This window comes from Ambystoma mexicanum, chromosome 3q, assembly GCF_040938575.1.
Source record: "Ambystoma mexicanum isolate Mex_15411 chromosome 3q, UKY_AmexF1_1, whole genome shotgun sequence".
NCBI lineage: Eukaryota > Metazoa > Chordata > Amphibia > Caudata > Ambystomatidae > Ambystoma > Ambystoma mexicanum.
In genome coordinates, this window is record NC_090926.1 from 334,885,792 (window position 1) to 334,902,424 (window position 16,633).

The following is a 16,633-nucleotide window of genomic DNA, read 5'->3' on the forward strand; positions in this document are numbered from 1 at the left end:
AAGCCAGGATTAGAGCAAGGGTTTGGATTAGCGCAAGGGCTATGTCATTTGTCCTGAGCTGGGGATGTAATAAGTTTTGTTCTTCATTTTCCATTGATTTTGTATTAAGTAACGTGCAAAGAAAATACTTTTGCGCGCTGAAGGGTTAGTGTTCTGTAAAGGTTCAGGGTAGTCTTTAGATTTAGGGAAAGGTTTAGAAGCTGAGTTACAGTGATTGTGGAGGCTGTATTAAAGGCTTTGGATAATTGTAAGGGTTACAGCCTGTACTTCTGTTATTTAAAAATTGCTTTTTTGGCGACCTTATTACTGGCAACAATTTCACTCTTTGCATTTATTGTATTAAATGACGTTTTTAAAAAAACTTTTTGCTGGCTACATTTTCGCATGCCTACATGCCCTTGAGGGCCATTTTGATATAGAACCGTGGCATGCACCCTGGAATAGATTTGATAAGTTATTTATAACGCGCTTAATACCCGGAGGTTTCTAAGCACGGACCCTGGAATCGAACCTGTGTTGCTCCGTGTCGTCTTGCTTCCAAGGCAAGCACCTTGCCCCTGAGCTATCCCTCCAGATGGTGCTCATGACCTGCATATCCCGGCCCTTGTATCCTCACAAGTGAATCACAACACAGAGTTCTTTATTCTGGATGGTCAATGTGACTTGTGGACAGTGCCTCAGCACCCATGTATGTGCAGTAGAATAACATTAGCGCTGCCCGGGTGGTGGGTAGCACCTACATAGAACTGTTGCACTGAGCTGGAAAAGGCCAGTCTGGGCAGAAAAGTCCATCTGTGCACAATAGTTCCCCGTCATCGTATGGATGAGCATGTTATTCAGTACTTTCTCTCTGACACTTGTGACCCCTTATGTCACCCACCATATCAGTCACTCAGCTCCCATGCATGCTCAGTAGGCTAGGGGAAAGCTGTGTGTTTGCCCTGCTTAGGCCACCGCTCTGCTTCTACGTGTGCAAGCTAGGCTAGGTCAATTGAGACAATGTTCCGACAGTAACTCGCCTCTCTTTATGCTCCCCTTATTCCCAGGTTCTGGGGCCGTGGTGTTTGGGGCTCTGACACTGGCGCTGCTGCTGATCCTGCTGCCTGGAGCCGTGCTCTGCTTATACGTTTACAGACGGAAAGAGAAGAGGAAACCCCCCAGGGGGCCCCATGCATCCCAACAGGATGCAGAGCAGCCCAGGTAATGTCCTTGTCGTGCACCTTTCTGAAGTGTCTGCTTTCTTTGGCCTATGTTTGGGCGGACTGTTGCTTATGGTAATACAGGGATCTGGCCTAATGTTCCTTCCCCACCTCACCTTGCTGTGGCCCCTTTCATGGCCCTGACTCTTATTGGGGCATATGAGATGGCCGTGCCCCATGATCTCCCCATTAAACCCGTCGTACCCCTCAGGTGGACGGGTGACAAGGGGAAGGAGCTGGGGATTTCCATATGCAATGTTGAGATGCTTTTATACTGTGTCAAATCAACACAACAGTAGCATTAGAGCCAGTGGAGAAACTTTGCTGAAAATGTTGGGGGGGACATGACCTCTGAAGAAAAGGTGCCCCATTCAAATGAATGGGGACAAAATAGTGTGCCATGAAAGTTGGGGGGGACAAACACCCCCGTCCCCCCCTAATATTACGCCCATGATTAGAGCGCATAGGCTTGCTCGTTGAGTGGCGTGATGTGCCCCCCACCAGGTGTAGCCAGCCTTGGAGGAAAGAGATTGGGTCAGAGGAAGATGGTGCGCAATACAAATAAACAAAATACAAACACAAAATACAAACATGAGGATGAGAAAGAAGGACATAGATGCTACAGACACTGGGAGCTCGGGATCCAGCGGAGCAAGAAGCTGTGGTGTTGGCATGGGTGCACAGCGGATCTTTTTTGTGGAGCGTAGCTTTGCAAAGGGGAAGAACCAGATACGTCCTAAATTGTTGTGGTTCTTGAGGCGCGTTTACAAAGCAGAATTGGTGAATGGTCAGTTAGTACGCAACGTAATTTTGGATGCATGAGAGGCTTGAGAGGGGCCTTGGGTAACCCTGAAAGTTTGGTTGCTTATTTCCCCGCGCATCTCCATACGTTGTACCCAAGGTCACACTCCATAATGGCAATTCTATGGCTGTCAGGCTTGAGCCAAGAGCGACATAGTCAAGTACAGACAGTGTTTAAAGGTCAACATTGTTAGTAACAGATTGTAAGGTGATGGAGTGGTCCAACCTGACCCTCTCTTTGCTTTGGGGACTGTGACAAAGTCCCCTGCCTTGTTCTAGGGACAGTTAGTCGGCGGCAAAGCAGGTTGGTGACCTCCGTGAACCAGTGGGGGGTGGGCCTGTGAGTAGTAGGCGGAGGATGCCCAGGTCAACATCACATAGCTCATTACCTAAAAATACTACTCGCCCTTTAAGGGGCTTGGAAATTAAGCACCAACCAAGCACAGACAAGTGCAGGCACTCAGCATTTCCGGCTCGTCTGGATGCAGGAGTCACCCTCCAAGCAGTTATACCAACACCTTGAAAGCATTCGTAACACACATCAAAGTCCCACTGTCGCCACGGTCCATTCACTGCGCGGCGACTTTGCTACACCGGACGGACAAGAGCAATCTCATATTAGCCAGTCACACACCAGCACTAATATTGATATCCACATAAAGGGCTGCACATCGGTCAGGCCCCAGGGGTGGAGCCACTCGCATATAAAAAAGGAGACCCAGAAAGGGGGTTGCCTGCATTTGGCGACCGCTTTGGTAAGGGTTTGAAGTGAGTTGGTGGGCCAGTAAGAAGGCTGAGAGAGAAGTTGGAAGCGGCGTTTAGAGGAGGCTGGTCCTAAGTGATTGAGAAAGGACATTAAGAGATGTTAGGAGGAAAGCGTGAGGATGTGGTAGGAGGGAGACATTAAGAGGTGGTAGGAGGAATGCAACAGGAGGTGAAAGGGGGAGGGAATCAGAAGGTGATAGGAAGAAGACCTTTGGAGGTGCCACAAGGAAAATAGCAGGGGGATAGGAAGAAAATATTGGGATGTGGTAGGTGGGAGATATCAGGAGGAGGCAGGAGAACATCCTCAGAAGGAGGTTGAAGGTCAGGCGAGAGTGCCTTGGCCTAGTCAGGTGAAGTCAGAAAGAGCTGGAAGGAACAAGAGGACATGCTTAGCTTGAGGCAGCGTGTAGGCTTAATACCCCAATCAGAAGGGGTTAAACCCATGGTGGGACGAGGAACAAGCACGTGGAATGGTGCCAAGAAAGAAACGGAAGTTCATCTGCGGAAACTGGGGCAGGCCTAGTTCTTGAACTGGAAGAGAAACTCCTGTTATATTCGGTTATATCTGTGTCTTGTGAAAGAGATCCAGCATCGACTATAGGCCTGCAAGGAGGGCCAGAGGGGTCACCCCTCCCCCCACCATCACCAGCGGCAAACCAGAAGAGTTTCTAGTGGGCGGAACTTGAGCCTGTATGTGACGAGGAGGACCCCGAAATCCTATGAACTTCATAAGGAGGCCTGTCAGCTGTTGGCAATGAAATGAAATGATATTGTGTTTATATCGCGCTGATACACAAGTGTTTCAGAGCGTGACCTGCAAAGGAAGGGGGACAGGGGAGGACAAAAACAACGATCTTACTAGGCCCAGTGACCTTAAGCGCGTGCAAGTGCATGGGAAAGGGGGAAGGGGGAAGTGCCTGGAATGGGAGAGAAGCGGAAAGTGCGGAACAGAAGAGGGAACAGAATTAATAATAATAAGTTAAATAAATAACTTTGACTATTGACAAGAGACTGCCCCGACAGTTTTTGTTAAGTTTGACACCGCATTGAAGTTTTCTGTTAATTACAAATCTGTATTTGCATAAAAGATGGTGTTTGGAGACTTTGACGGCCCTACTCATCTGTTTGTACACACCATCATATGTTTCACCCTTCCGTCATTAGCTCATCCTCCAACCCCTCATTGCTGTCATGCCCCAGAAATGTTCCACATGCTGGTAGATGGGCTGGTTCAGGCAGGTCATCGAAGTGACAGTAGTCTTCACCTCGCAGGATTTTGAGCGAAGCTTTTTAGATCTCCATGGGCCAGGACAACTGTTTCAGTAGTGTGCATACTTAGCGCATCAAAACCAAGACTGTAGGTATTACTACAGTGAGTAGTTTTGACATTTCTTAACATAGCCTCTCATGCTTATATCCAGGGCTTTAAGTGGGCCAGGGCTAGCCGGGTCCAAGCCCTGGCAGTCTCCAGAAAGGGCTCCCGAGCCGGGGCCCATCCCTGACTAGCCCCAGCCAGCTCACACCGAAGGCAGCCCATGTAGAGGCTTCTGGTTACACGAGCTGCCTGCAGGTGTAAACGTGCAATGCGGGCTGCCTGATGTCTATATACTCGAAACAGGGGGAGGGCTGGACTGCCCAGCTGTCATTTTGTTTCCGAGTAACTAGTCATCACCCAGCATGAAGCCCCTTGGCTTCATGTTGAGTGATGACTAGTTACTCAGAAATAAAAGGAGAAACTGGGTCCTCCAGTCTTCTGCCTGATTCAAGTAAAGAGACACCAGCAGCAGGCACAACTTTCATTCAAGGAGCCCGTGGTTAAAGTGAGCTCCTTCAATGAAAGTGCTGCCTGCTGCGTGTGAGCTGGGGCACACTGGTTTCACACCTTTGGTGTGCCCAGCCACTTCTTTTGCTTAAAAGGAGGGGCTGGTGGTCGCATCAAAGGTAATAATGCCAGTGTGCCCCGGCTCCACCTCTTTTACCAGCCCCCCCGCCCTTAATCGAGGGGGGCTCTCGTTAGGGGGCATGTCCTTAGGCCACGCCCCTCAACGAGAGCCCCCCACCCCGATTTCCATTCCCACTTAAAGGACTGCGTGTAGCTGATGAACGTTGACCTTTGGCTCTACACAGGGGATGTGAAAGTAACATTTTGTATGTTTACTTCATTTGCAGCGGGAACTCTGACCCAAGTCCAAATAAAGGTACTGGGCACTCGAACCCTACCTACAGACTGCAGCCTCCTTCTGTGGTGAGCGGGGTAAGATATTATGATCCCACAGTAGCCCTCTGTTCATCACCAAATTTGATACTACACACACACATGCCCGCACACATTACAACATAAACAATAACACCATTTGAAAGGGTATATCAGGGGCAAGCACAAGGGTCGCACAGGCTGACGTCATGAAAATGGAAGATGCGACTCCCAGGGTAGTCCCTCTTTTATTTCCATGATTGGGTGGCACGAAATGAGGGTGGAGACAGCCAGAGCCGGAGGGGAGGTGTATAAATGTGTATACAGGCAGACGAGGAGCGACGGAGTTAAGTGGGGGCGGGGGGGCAGTAAAGGGCGCTGGGACACACGAGGGGTGGCTGAAAGGGAGTAAGGCACTGGGCACAGAAACAAACACTTGCTTTCATTAGTAGTTTCAGCTTGCGTTCAAACTCCTGATTGGCTGGCACCAACTACCTGAGTGCTTATAATAAATCAGTCCAATTACAAATGAGATCATTACATAATAATCAGTCCTTTAAGCAATTACCATTTCATCTAGTATTGAAAACAGAAGAAACACCATCATTTGCCTCACATTTAGCTCCTACATTTGACAATTCCAGCCTCTAGCATCAAAAGCTGAAAGAACACACAGAGCTGTTTGATATTATTAAATACCATGGACCCTATAATAGGTGGGTGGGCCAATAATAAATAATAAAGAACCCCCACGCCTGAGACTGTATGACGAAATTCCACAGAACTAATCAGATTGTCCCAGGATTTGTCTGAAAACATGTGAGGCAGCCACAATGTATATTCCAGCAACATTGAACTGATTATGACTCAATTTCTAAATGTGCCCCACTGCTCTGCAATCAGACATTGCTACCAACTAAGCAGTTCCTCACACCGATTCCTTATTATTAGCGTCAGACGCAAGGCTGAGTTTTCTCAGATGCAATCTCGTTGCAGGAGCAGTCAATGTTTAAGATTAAATGATAGTTTGATCTGTTTGACCCCCATTAATGGCCGTCCGGAAATAAGGGTGCCGGTAGCAGCATATCAGCACCCTTTCCCGGAACGCCGAACTATGCGTCTGCCGGCAGGGGCAGGCCGCTACCGGCAGTGTTTTCACTGAAGCAACGGTGCCAGTGCTTCAGTGTCCCCATTACAGGGGAATGGGGATTTACCGCTCTGCCGCCGCTTATCATATCCTGGTGGCGCCAAGATGTCAGGCGGTGGAAACAGTGTTACAGTGTGGTTGTAGCCCACCGCCTACCGGCGGGTTATACCATCAACCTCGTAATGAGGCCCATCGTCTCTATTGTCTCCAATAAATTGAAGCCGTGTGTCCCAAAAATATGTCACCTTATGTTTTATGGTAAGATGAATAGGCACTGGGCCATAAACCTTTCTCCTGGGGCTATCTTTATATCGACTTAGCTTCAGCCCTGCTCTTTACCATTCACTAAGATATGGCCGACCCATACGGAATATGGAGATACAGCCCTACACTGCACCGATCTGCTGCGGTGAAGCCTTCCTGGCGTATGCCGTAGGCCCGCATGGTCATATTACGCTGCCCTGTTAATTTCCTTAGGTTTACCACCTATGCATATGATAAGCCTCCTTGCCGTACCTCTGCATCCTATAATAATCTCTCCTTGTAAGCCTCCAATGTATGTGATAAGCTCCATTTGTGCGCTTGGTCATCGCCTCTTAGACACACAATAAGTTCCTTTGTGGAAGCCTCCTGTGCACGTGGTAACCTCCAGCTCCAGCCTTCCCAAGCATAAACTACGCTTTAAGTTTGAAGCTCCTTTGCATAGGCTAGCCTCCCATCTTGTGCAGCTTTCCATGCATATTAGGACATCGCTGTGCATCACCAAGCCTGAAAGATGGCTCAAGCTCAATGTGCTCCCTATGGGAATTGAACAATACTGTGTGACGTGAGTTCGAAACCGATGATGGGTCAACTCAAAACCTCATTCCAAATGCAGCCACATGAAGCACTACATAAATCACCATATTACTATTATGACAGACTCTCAGTGAGGGCGTCCAATGGCGGTGACAAGCTCAGGGCGTGTGTTCCTATGCTTGTAAGCTTTATGGACGAAGATTGCAGTATACTCTACATCTGCGCTCTCTGTATACATTAATGACATCTGTTATTTCATTCTTTTCCATACAGAAGACTGACTGTCCTGGAGGCCTCTCTGCACCTGGAAGTCAACCCCAACCGATCACAGAAAATGTCCTCCAACCAACAACATCAAGTGCCTGCGACACACATGCCCCCGCGTACCGGCCTCAGGAAGAAGGCCAGACACCTGCATGCGGGAATCCTGGATCCTTGAATCAGACAGACAGCGAGAGGGCTACATGTCCAAACGCTGGAACCGGGAATCGGACAAGCACTGTGAAACAACCTGCTCAGGAATCAGAAGCCTTGCTTCAGCATGGCACCGTGAAGCGTTTTCCTGTGAGCCATCCAACCTTGCATCAGAGCGATATTGTGGTACAGCCTACTCCCACCCCTGAAGCCATGCATCAGACTGAAATTCAGAGATGGCCAAGTGCCACTCTTGAAGCTTCTCGTATGCCCCACCCTCAGAGACACACTACTCAAATACCTGCAGCCGTACACCAGAACAATGCAGATAAACCTCCATGCCTGAGTCCTGGAGCTTTACAGCGGACGGAACCTTTGAAAGGATCTGCTCTTAGCAAAGGAACCTTGCCTCAGATAGATGCCATGAAAAAGCCGCACTCAAACCCCGGAGGTCTGCATCGGACAGGTGCCATGGGACAGCCTCCCCTGAACTCCAGAACCTCAGAGAGAGACCCTTTACTTCCAACTGCTCAGAACACTCGAGACACCACGAGACATGCTCCTCCAAGAAAGGCCATTCCGCCGGCTCCACAACGCCCATCTGCTAAGGTAGGGCCTTATTGAGCGTTGTAACGCATTGGGGGACTCACGTAGTCTCATGATGCCTGCTGTGGCATGCCCAAAACCCAAAAGGTAGTATAATGTTGCATGCTCCAGCACACGCAGTGCCTACTCTAGTTTCATGAGGCTGCTGTGCCATACTTAGATGTTAGGCAGTATAATTGTGCTTGTTCCAGTGGAATCAACTACTAAGCTTGAGCCTGGGTTGTCTTCTCAAGCACATCTAGTTCCTAAAATAATGTTGTGTGGCCCGTCAAGTCACACCCAGCTCCTCCCAACAACACGTCAATATATTCAGATCCAGCATATCCAGCTCCCAAAGTAGCCATGCCACTTGCTGATCTTGCCCACTCCAGCATTCCCAGCTCCCAAAGTAGCCATGCCACCTGCTCCAGCATACCCTGCTTTTAAGCTGGAGAACCCTTGCCCACTCCAGCATTCCCAGCTCCCAAAGTAGCCCTGCCACCTGCTCCTGCATACCCTGCTTTTAAGCTGGAGAACCCTTGCCCACCCCAGCATTCCCTGCTCCCAAAGTAGCCATGCCCGTCAAGCCACACCCAGCTCCTCCCAACAACGCATCAATATATTCAGCTCCAGCATTCCCAGCTCCCAAAGTAGCCATGCCACCTGCGGATCTTGCCCACTCCAGCATTCCCAGCTCCCACAGTAGCCATGCCACCTGCTCCTGCATACCCTGCTTTTAAGCTGGAGAACCTTTGCCCACTCCAACATTCCCAGCTCCCATAGTAGCCATGCCACCTGCTCCTGCATATCCTGCTTTTAAGCTGGAGATATCCCGCCCACTCCAGAATTCCCAGCTCCCAATGTAGCCATGCCACCTGCTCCTGCATACCCTGCTTTTAAGCTGGCAAACCCCTGCCCACTCCAGCATTGTCAGCTTCCCAATTAGCCATGCCACCTGCTCCTGCATACCCTGCTTTTAAGATGGAGAACCCTTGCCTACTCCAGCATTCCCAGCTCCCAAAGTAGCCATGCCACCTGCTCCTGCATACCGTGCTTTTAAGCTGGGGAACCCTTGCCCACCCCAGCATTGTCAGCTTCCCAATTAGCCATGCCAACTGCCCCTGCATACCCTGCTTTTAAGCTGGAGAAATCTTGCCCACTCCAGCCTTCCCAGCTCCCACATTAGCCATGCCACCTGCTCCAGCATACCCTGCTTTTACGCTGGAGAACCCTTGCCCACTCCAGCATCGCCAGCTCCCATAGTAGCCATGCCAACTGCTCCTGAATATCCTGCTTTAAAGCTGGAGAACCCTTGCCCACTCCAGCATTTCCAGCTCCCAGAGTAGCCATGCCACCTGCACCTGCATACCCTCCTTTTAAGCTGGAGAACCCTTGCCCACTCCAGCAGTGACAGCTCCCAAAGTAGCCATGCCAACTGCTCCTGCATACCCTGCTTTTGAGCTGGAGAGCCCTTGCCCACTCCAGCATTCTAAGCTCCCAAAGTAGCCATGACACCTGCTCCTGCAATCCCTGCTTTTAAGCTGGAGATATCTCGCCCACTCCAGAATTCCCAGCTCCCAAGGTAGCCATGCCAACTGCTCCTGCATACCCTGCTTTTGAGCTGGAGAGCCCTTGCCCACTCCAGCATTCCCAGCTCCCAAAGTAGCCATGCCACCTGCTCCTGCATACCCTGCTTTTGAGCTGGAGAACCCTTGCCCACTCCAGCATTCCCACCTCCCACAGTAGCCATGCCACCTGCTCCTGCATACCCTGCTTTTAAGCTGGAGAACCATTGCCCACTCCAGCATTCCCAGCTCCCACAGTAGCCATGCCACCTGCTCCTGCATACCCTGCTTTTAAGCTGGAGAACCCTTGCCCACCCCAGCATTCCCTGCTCCCAAGGTAGCCATGCCCGTCAAGCCACACCCAGCTCCTCCCAACAACGCATCAATATATTCAGCTCCAGCATTCCCAGCTCCCAAAGTAGCCATGCCACCTGCTGATCTTGACCACTCCAGCATTCCCAGCTCCCAAAGTAGACCTGCCACCTGCTCCTGAATACCCTGCTTTTAAGCTGGAGAACCTTGCCCACTCCAGCATTCCCACCTCGCACAGTAGCCATGCCACCTGCTCCTGCATACCCTGCTTTTAAGCTGGAGAACCTTTGCCCACTCCAGCATTCCCAGCTCCCATAGTAGCCATGCCACCTGCTCCTGCATATCCTGCTTTTAAGCTGGAGATATCCCGCCCAATCCAGAATTCCCAGCTCCCAATGTAGCCATGCCACCTGCTCCTGCATACCCTGCTTTTAAGCTGGCAAACTATTGCCCACTCCAGCATTGTCAGCTTCCCAATTAGCCATGCCACCTGCTCCTGCATACCCTGCTTTTAAGATGGAAAACCCTTGCCCACTCCAGCATTCCCAGCTCCCAAAGTAGCCATGCCACCTGCTCCTGCATACGCTGCTTTTAAGATGGGGAACCCTTGCCCACTCCAGCATTGTCAGCTTCCCAATTAGCCATGCCAACTGCGCCTGCATACCCTGCTTTTAAGCTGGAGAAATCCTGCCCACTCCAGCCTTCCCAGCTCCCACATTAGCCATGCCACCTGCTCCAGCATACCCTGCTTTTACGCTGGAGAACCCTTGCCCACTCCAGCATCGCCAGCTCCCATAGTAGCCATGCCACCTGCTCCTGCATACCCTCCTTTTAAGCTGGAGAACCCTTGCCCACTCCAGCATTGACAGCTCCCAAAGTAGCCATGCCAACTGCTCCTGCATACCCTGCTTTTAAGCTGGAGAGATCTTGCCCACTCCAGCATTCCCAGCTCCAAAAGTAGTCATGCCACCTGCTCCTGCATACCCTGCTTTTGAGCTGGAGAGCCCTTGCCCACTCCAGCATTCCCAGCTCCCAAAGTAGCCATGCCACCTGCTCCTGCATACCCTGCTTTTGAGCTGGAGAACCATTGCCCACTCCAGCATTCCCACCTCCCACAGTAGCCATGCCACCTGCTCCTGCATACCCTGCTTTTAAGCTGGAGAACCCTTGCCCACTCCAGCATTCCCAGCTCCCATAGTAGCCATGCCACCTGGTCCTGCATATCCTGCTTTAAAGCTGGAGAACCCTTGCCCACTCCAGCATTTCCAGCTCCTAAAGTAGCCATGCCACCTGCTCCTGCATACCCTGCTTTTAAGCTGGAGATGTCTTGTCCACTCAAGCATCGCCAGCTCCCAAAGTAGACCTACCACCTGCTCCTGCATACCCTGCTTTTAAGCTGGAGAACCTTTGCCCACTCCAGCATTCCCACCCCCACAGTAGCCATGCCACCTGCTCCTGCACACCCTGCTTTTAAGCTGGAGAACCTTTGCCCACTCCAGCATTCCCAGCTCCCCTAGTAGCCATGCCACCTGCTCCTGCATATCCTGCTTTTAAGATGGAGATATCCCACCCACTCCAGAATTCCCAGCTCCCAATGTAGCCATGCCACCTGCTCCTGCATACCCTGCTTTTAAGCTGGCAAACCCTTGCCCACTCCAGCATTGTCAGCTTCCCAATTAGCCATGCCACCTGCTCCTGCATACCCTGCTTTTAAGATGGAAAACCCTTGCCCACTCCAGCATTCCCAGCTCCCAAAGTAGCCATGCCACCTGCTCCTGCATACGCTGCTTTTAAGATGGGGAACCCTTGCCCACTCCAGCATTGTCAGCTTCCCAATTAGCCATGCCAACTGCGCCTGCATACCCTGCTTTTAAGCTGGAGAAATCCTGCCCACTCCAGCCTTCCCAGCTCCCACATTAGCCATGCCACCTGCTCCAGCATACCCTGCTTTTACGCTGGAGAACCCTTGCCCACTCCAGCATCGCCAGCTCCCATAGTAGCCATGCCACCTGCTCCTGCATACCCTCCTTTTAAGCTGGAGAACCCTTGCCCACTCCAGCATTGACAGCTCCCAAAGTAGCCATGCCAACTGCTCCTGCATACCCTGCTTTTAAGCTGGAGAGATCTTGCCCACTCCAGCATTCCCAGCTCCAAAAGTAGTCATGCCACCTGCTCCTGCATACCCTGCTTTTGAGCTGGAGAGCCCTTGCCCACTCCAGCATTCCCAGCTCCCAAAGTAGTCATGCCACCTGCTCCTGCATACCCTGCTTTTGAGCTGGAGAACCATTGCCCACTCCAGCATTCCCACCTCCCACAGTAGCCATGCCACCTGCTCCTGCATACCCTGCTTTTAAGCTGGAGAACCCTTGCCCACTCCAGCATTCCCAGCTCCCATAGTAGCCATGCCACCTGGTCCTGCATATCCTGCTTTAAAGCTGGAGAACCCTTGCCCACTCCAGCATTTCCAGCTCCTAAAGTAGCCATGCCACCTGCTCCTGCATACCCTGCTTTTAAGCTGGAGATGTCTTGTCCACTCAAGCATCGCCAGCTCCCAAAGTAGACCTACCACCTGCTCCTGCATACCCTGCTTTTAAGCTGGAGAACCTTTGCCCACTCCAGCATTCCCACCCCCACAGTAGCCATGCCACCTGCTCCTGCACACCCTGCTTTTAAGCTGGAGAACCTTTGCCCACTCCAGCATTCCCAGCTCCCCTAGTAGCCATGCCACCTGCTCCTGCATATCCTGCTTTTAAGATGGAGATATCCCACCCACTCCAGAATTCCCAGCTCCCAATGTAGCCATGCCACCTGCTCCTGCATACCCTGCTTTTAAGCTGGCAAACCCTTGCCCACTCCAGCATTGTCAGCTTCCCAATTAGCCATGCCACCTGCTCCTGCATACCCTGCTTTTAAGATGGAAATCCCTTGCCCACTCCAGCATTCCCAGCTCCCAAAGTAGCCATGCCACCTGCTCCTGCATACGCTGCTTTTAAGATGGGGAACCCTTGCCCACTCCAGCATTGTCAGCTTCCCAATTAGCCATGCCAACTGCGCCTGCATACCCTGCTTTTAAGCTGGAGAAATCCTGCCCACTCCAGCCTTCCCAGCTCCCACATTAGCCATGCCACCTGCTCCAGCATACCCTGCTTTTACGCTGGAGAACCCTTGCCCACTCCAGCATCGCCAGCTCCCATAGTAGCCATGCCACCTGCTCCTGCATACCCTCCTTTTAAGCTGGAGAACCCTTGCCCACTCCAGCATTGACAGCTCCCAAAGTAGCCATGCCAACTGCTCCTGCATACCCTGCTTTTAAGCTGGAGAGATCTTGCCCACTCCAGCATTCCCAGCTCCAAAAGTAGTCATGCCACCTGCTCCTGCATACCCTGCTTTTAAGCTGGAGAGATCTTGCCCACTCCAGCATTCCCAGCTCCCAAAGTAGTCATGCCACCTGCTCCTGCATACCCTGCTTTTAAGCTGGCAAACCCTTGCCCACTCCAGCATTGTCAGCTTTCCAATTAGCCATGCCACCTGCTCCTGCATACCCTGCTTTTAGGATGGAAAACCCTTGCCCACTCCAGCATTCCCAGCTCCCAAAGTAGCCATGCCACCTGCTCCTGCATACCCTGCTTTTAAGATGGGGAACCCTTGCCCACTCCAGCATTGTCAGCTTCCCAATTAGCCATGCCAACTGCTCCTGCATACCCTGCTTTTAAGCTGGAGAAATCCTGCCCACTCCAGCCTTCCCAGCTCCCACATTAGCCATGCCACCTGCTCCAGCATACCCTGCTTTTACCCTGGAGAACCCTTGCCCACTCCAGCATCGCCAGCTCCCATAGTAGCCATGCCACCTGCTCCTGCATACCCTCCTTTTAAGCTGGAGAACCCTTGCCCACTCCAGCATTGACAGCTCCCAAAGTAGCCATGCAAACTGCTCCTGCATACCCTGCTTTTAAGCTGGAGAGATCTTGCCCACTCCAGCATTCCCAGCTCCAAAAGTAGTCATGCCACCTGCTCCTGCATACCCTGCTTTTGAGCTGGAGAGCCCTTGCCCACTCCAGCATTCCCAGCTCCCAAAGTAGCCATGCCACCTGCTCCTGCATACCCTGCTTTTGAGCTGGAGAACCATTGCCCACTCCAGCATTCCCACCTCCCACAGTAGCCATGCCACCTGCTCTTGCATACCCTGCTTTTAAGCTGGAGAACCCTTGCCCACTCCAGCATTCCCAGCTCCCATAGTAGCCATGCCACCTGCTCCTGCATATCCTGCTTTAAAGCTGGAGAACCCTTGCCCACTCCAGCATTTCCAGCTCCTAAAGTAGCCATGCCACCTGCTCCTGCATACCCTGCTTTTAAGCTGGAGATGTCTTGTCCACTCAAGCATCGGCAGCTCCCAAAGTAGACCTACCACCTGCTCCTGCATACCCTGCTTTTAAGCTGGAGAACCCTTGCCCACTCCAGCATTCCCACCTCCCACAGTAGCCATGCCACCTGCTCCTGCATACCCTGCTTTTAAGCTGGGGAACCTTTGCCCACTCCAGCATTCCCAGCTCCCATAGTAGCCATGCCACTTGCTCCTGCATATCCTGCTTTTAAGCTGGAGATATCCCGCCCACTCCAGAATTCCCAGCTCCCAATGTAGCCATGCCACCTGCTCCTGCATACCCTGCTTTTAAGCTGGCAAACCCTTGCCCACTCCAGCATTGTCAGCTTCCCAATTAGCCATGCCACCTGCTCCTGCATACCCTGCTTTTAAGATGGAGAACCCTTGCCCACTCCAGCATTCCCAGCTCCCAAAGCAGCCATGCCACCTGCTCCTGCATACCCTGCTTTTAAGATGGGGAACCCTTGCCCACTCCAGCATTGTCAGCTTCCCAATTAGCCATGCCAACTGCTCCTGCATACCCTGCTTTTAAGCTGGAGAAATCTTGCCCACTCCAGCCTTCCCAGCTCCCACATTAGCCATGCCACCTGCTCCAGCATTCCCTGATTTTACGCTGGAGAACCCTTGCCCACTCCAGCATCGCCAGCTCCCATAGTAGCCATGCCAACTGCTCCGGAGTATCCTGCTTTAAAGCTGGAGAACCCTTGCCCACTCCAGCATTTCCAGCTCCCAGAGTAGCCATGCCACCTGCTCCTGCATACCCTCCTTTTAAGCTGGAGAACCCTTGCCCACTCCAGCATTGACAGCTCCCAAAGTAGCCATGCCAACTGCTCCTGCATACCCTGCTTTTAAGCTGGAGAGATCTTGCCCACTCCAGCATTCCCAGCTCCCAAAGTAGTCATGCCACCTGCTCCTGCATACCCTGCTTTTGAGCTGGAGAGCCCTTGCCCACTCCAGCATTCTAAGCTCCCAAAGTAGCCATGCCACCTGCTCCTGCAATCCCTGCTTTTAAGCTGGAGATATCCCGCCCACTCCAGAATTTCCAGCTCCCAAGGTAGCCATGCCACCTGCTCCTGCATACCCTGCTTTTGAGCTGGAGAGCCCTTGCCCACTCCAGCATTCCCAGCTCCCAAAGTAGCCATGCTACCTGCTCCTGCATACCCTGCTTTTGCGCTGGAGAACCATTGCCCACTCCAGCATTCCCACCGCCCACAGTAGCCATGCCACCTGCTCCTGCATACCCTGCTTTTAAGCTGGAGAACCCTTGCCCACTCCAGCATCGCCAGCTCCCATAGTAGCCATGCCAACTGCTCCGGAGTATCCTGCTTTAAAGCTGGAGAACCCTTGCCCACTCCAGCATTTCCAGCTCCCAGAGTAGCCATGCCACCTGCTCCTGCATACCCTCCTTTTAAGCTGGAGAACCCTTGCCCACTCCAGCATTGACAGCTCCCAAAGTAGCCATGCCAACTGCTCCTGCATACCCTGCTTTTAAGCTGGAGAGATCTTGCCCACTCCAGCATTCCCAGCTCCCAAAGTAGTCATGTCACCTGCTCCTGCATACCCTGCTTTTAAGCTGGCAAACGCTTGCCCACTCCAGCATTGTCAGCTTCCCAATTAGCCATGCCACCTGCTCCTGCATACCCTGCTTTTAGGATGGAAAACCCTTGCCCACTCCAGCATTCCCAGCTCCCAAAGTAGCCATGCCACCTGCTCCTGCATACCCTGCTTTTAAGATGGGGAACCCTTGCCCACTCCAGCATTGTCAGCTTCCCAATTAGCCATGCCAACTGCTCCTGCATACCCTGCTTTTAAGCTGGAGAAATCCTGCCCACTCCAGCCTTCCCAGCTCCCACATTAGCCATGCCACCTGCTCCAGCATACCCTGCTTTTACCCTGGAGAACCCTTGCCCACTCCAGCATCGCCAGCTCCCATAGTAGCCATGCCACCTGCTCCTGCATACCCTCCTTTTAAGCTGGAGAACCCTTGCCCACTCCAGCATTGACAGCTCCCAAAGTAGCCATGCAAACTGCTCCTGCATACCCTGCTTTTAAGCTGGAGAGATCTTGCCCACTCCAGCATTCCCAGCTCCAAAAGTAGTCATGCCACCTGCTCCTGCATACCCTGCTTTTGAGCTGGAGAGCCCTTGCCCACTCCAGCATTCCCAGCTCCCAAAGTAGCCATGCCACCTGCTCCTGCATACCCTGCTTTTGAGCTGGAGAACCATTGCCCACTCCAGCATTCCCACCTCCCACAGTAGCCATGCCACCTGCTCTTGCATACCCTGCTTTTAAGCTGGAGAACCCTTGCCCACTCCAGCATTCCCAGCTCCCATAGTGGCCATGCCACCTGCTCCTGCATATCCTGCTTTAAAGCTGGAGAACCCTTGCCCACTCCAGCATTTCCAGCTCCTAAAGTAGCCATGCCACCTGCTCCTGCATACCCTGCTTTTAAGCTGGAGATGTCTTGTCCAC

At 52.0% G+C, this 16,633-nt stretch overlaps 1 protein-coding gene across 3 annotated transcripts in view; it reads left to right on the forward strand.

Annotated features, from left to right (window-relative positions):
- ADAM19 (ADAM metallopeptidase domain 19) overlaps window positions 1-16,633 on the forward strand; it is a 378,374-nt gene that overhangs the window by 303,993 nt on the left and 57,748 nt on the right. For 2 of the 3 annotated variants that reach the window (XM_069653926.1, XM_069653927.1), the window contains exons 19-21: window positions 1,047-1,200; window positions 4,935-5,019; window positions 7,178-7,927. In XM_069653926.1, the coding sequence (XP_069510027.1) occupies window positions 1,047-1,200; window positions 4,935-5,019; window positions 7,178-7,927 (989 nt within the window). Of the gene's footprint in view, window positions 1-1,046; window positions 1,201-4,934; window positions 5,020-7,177; window positions 7,928-16,633 lie in introns of those variants that run through there. The other variant, XM_069653928.1, reaches the window with a different exon arrangement.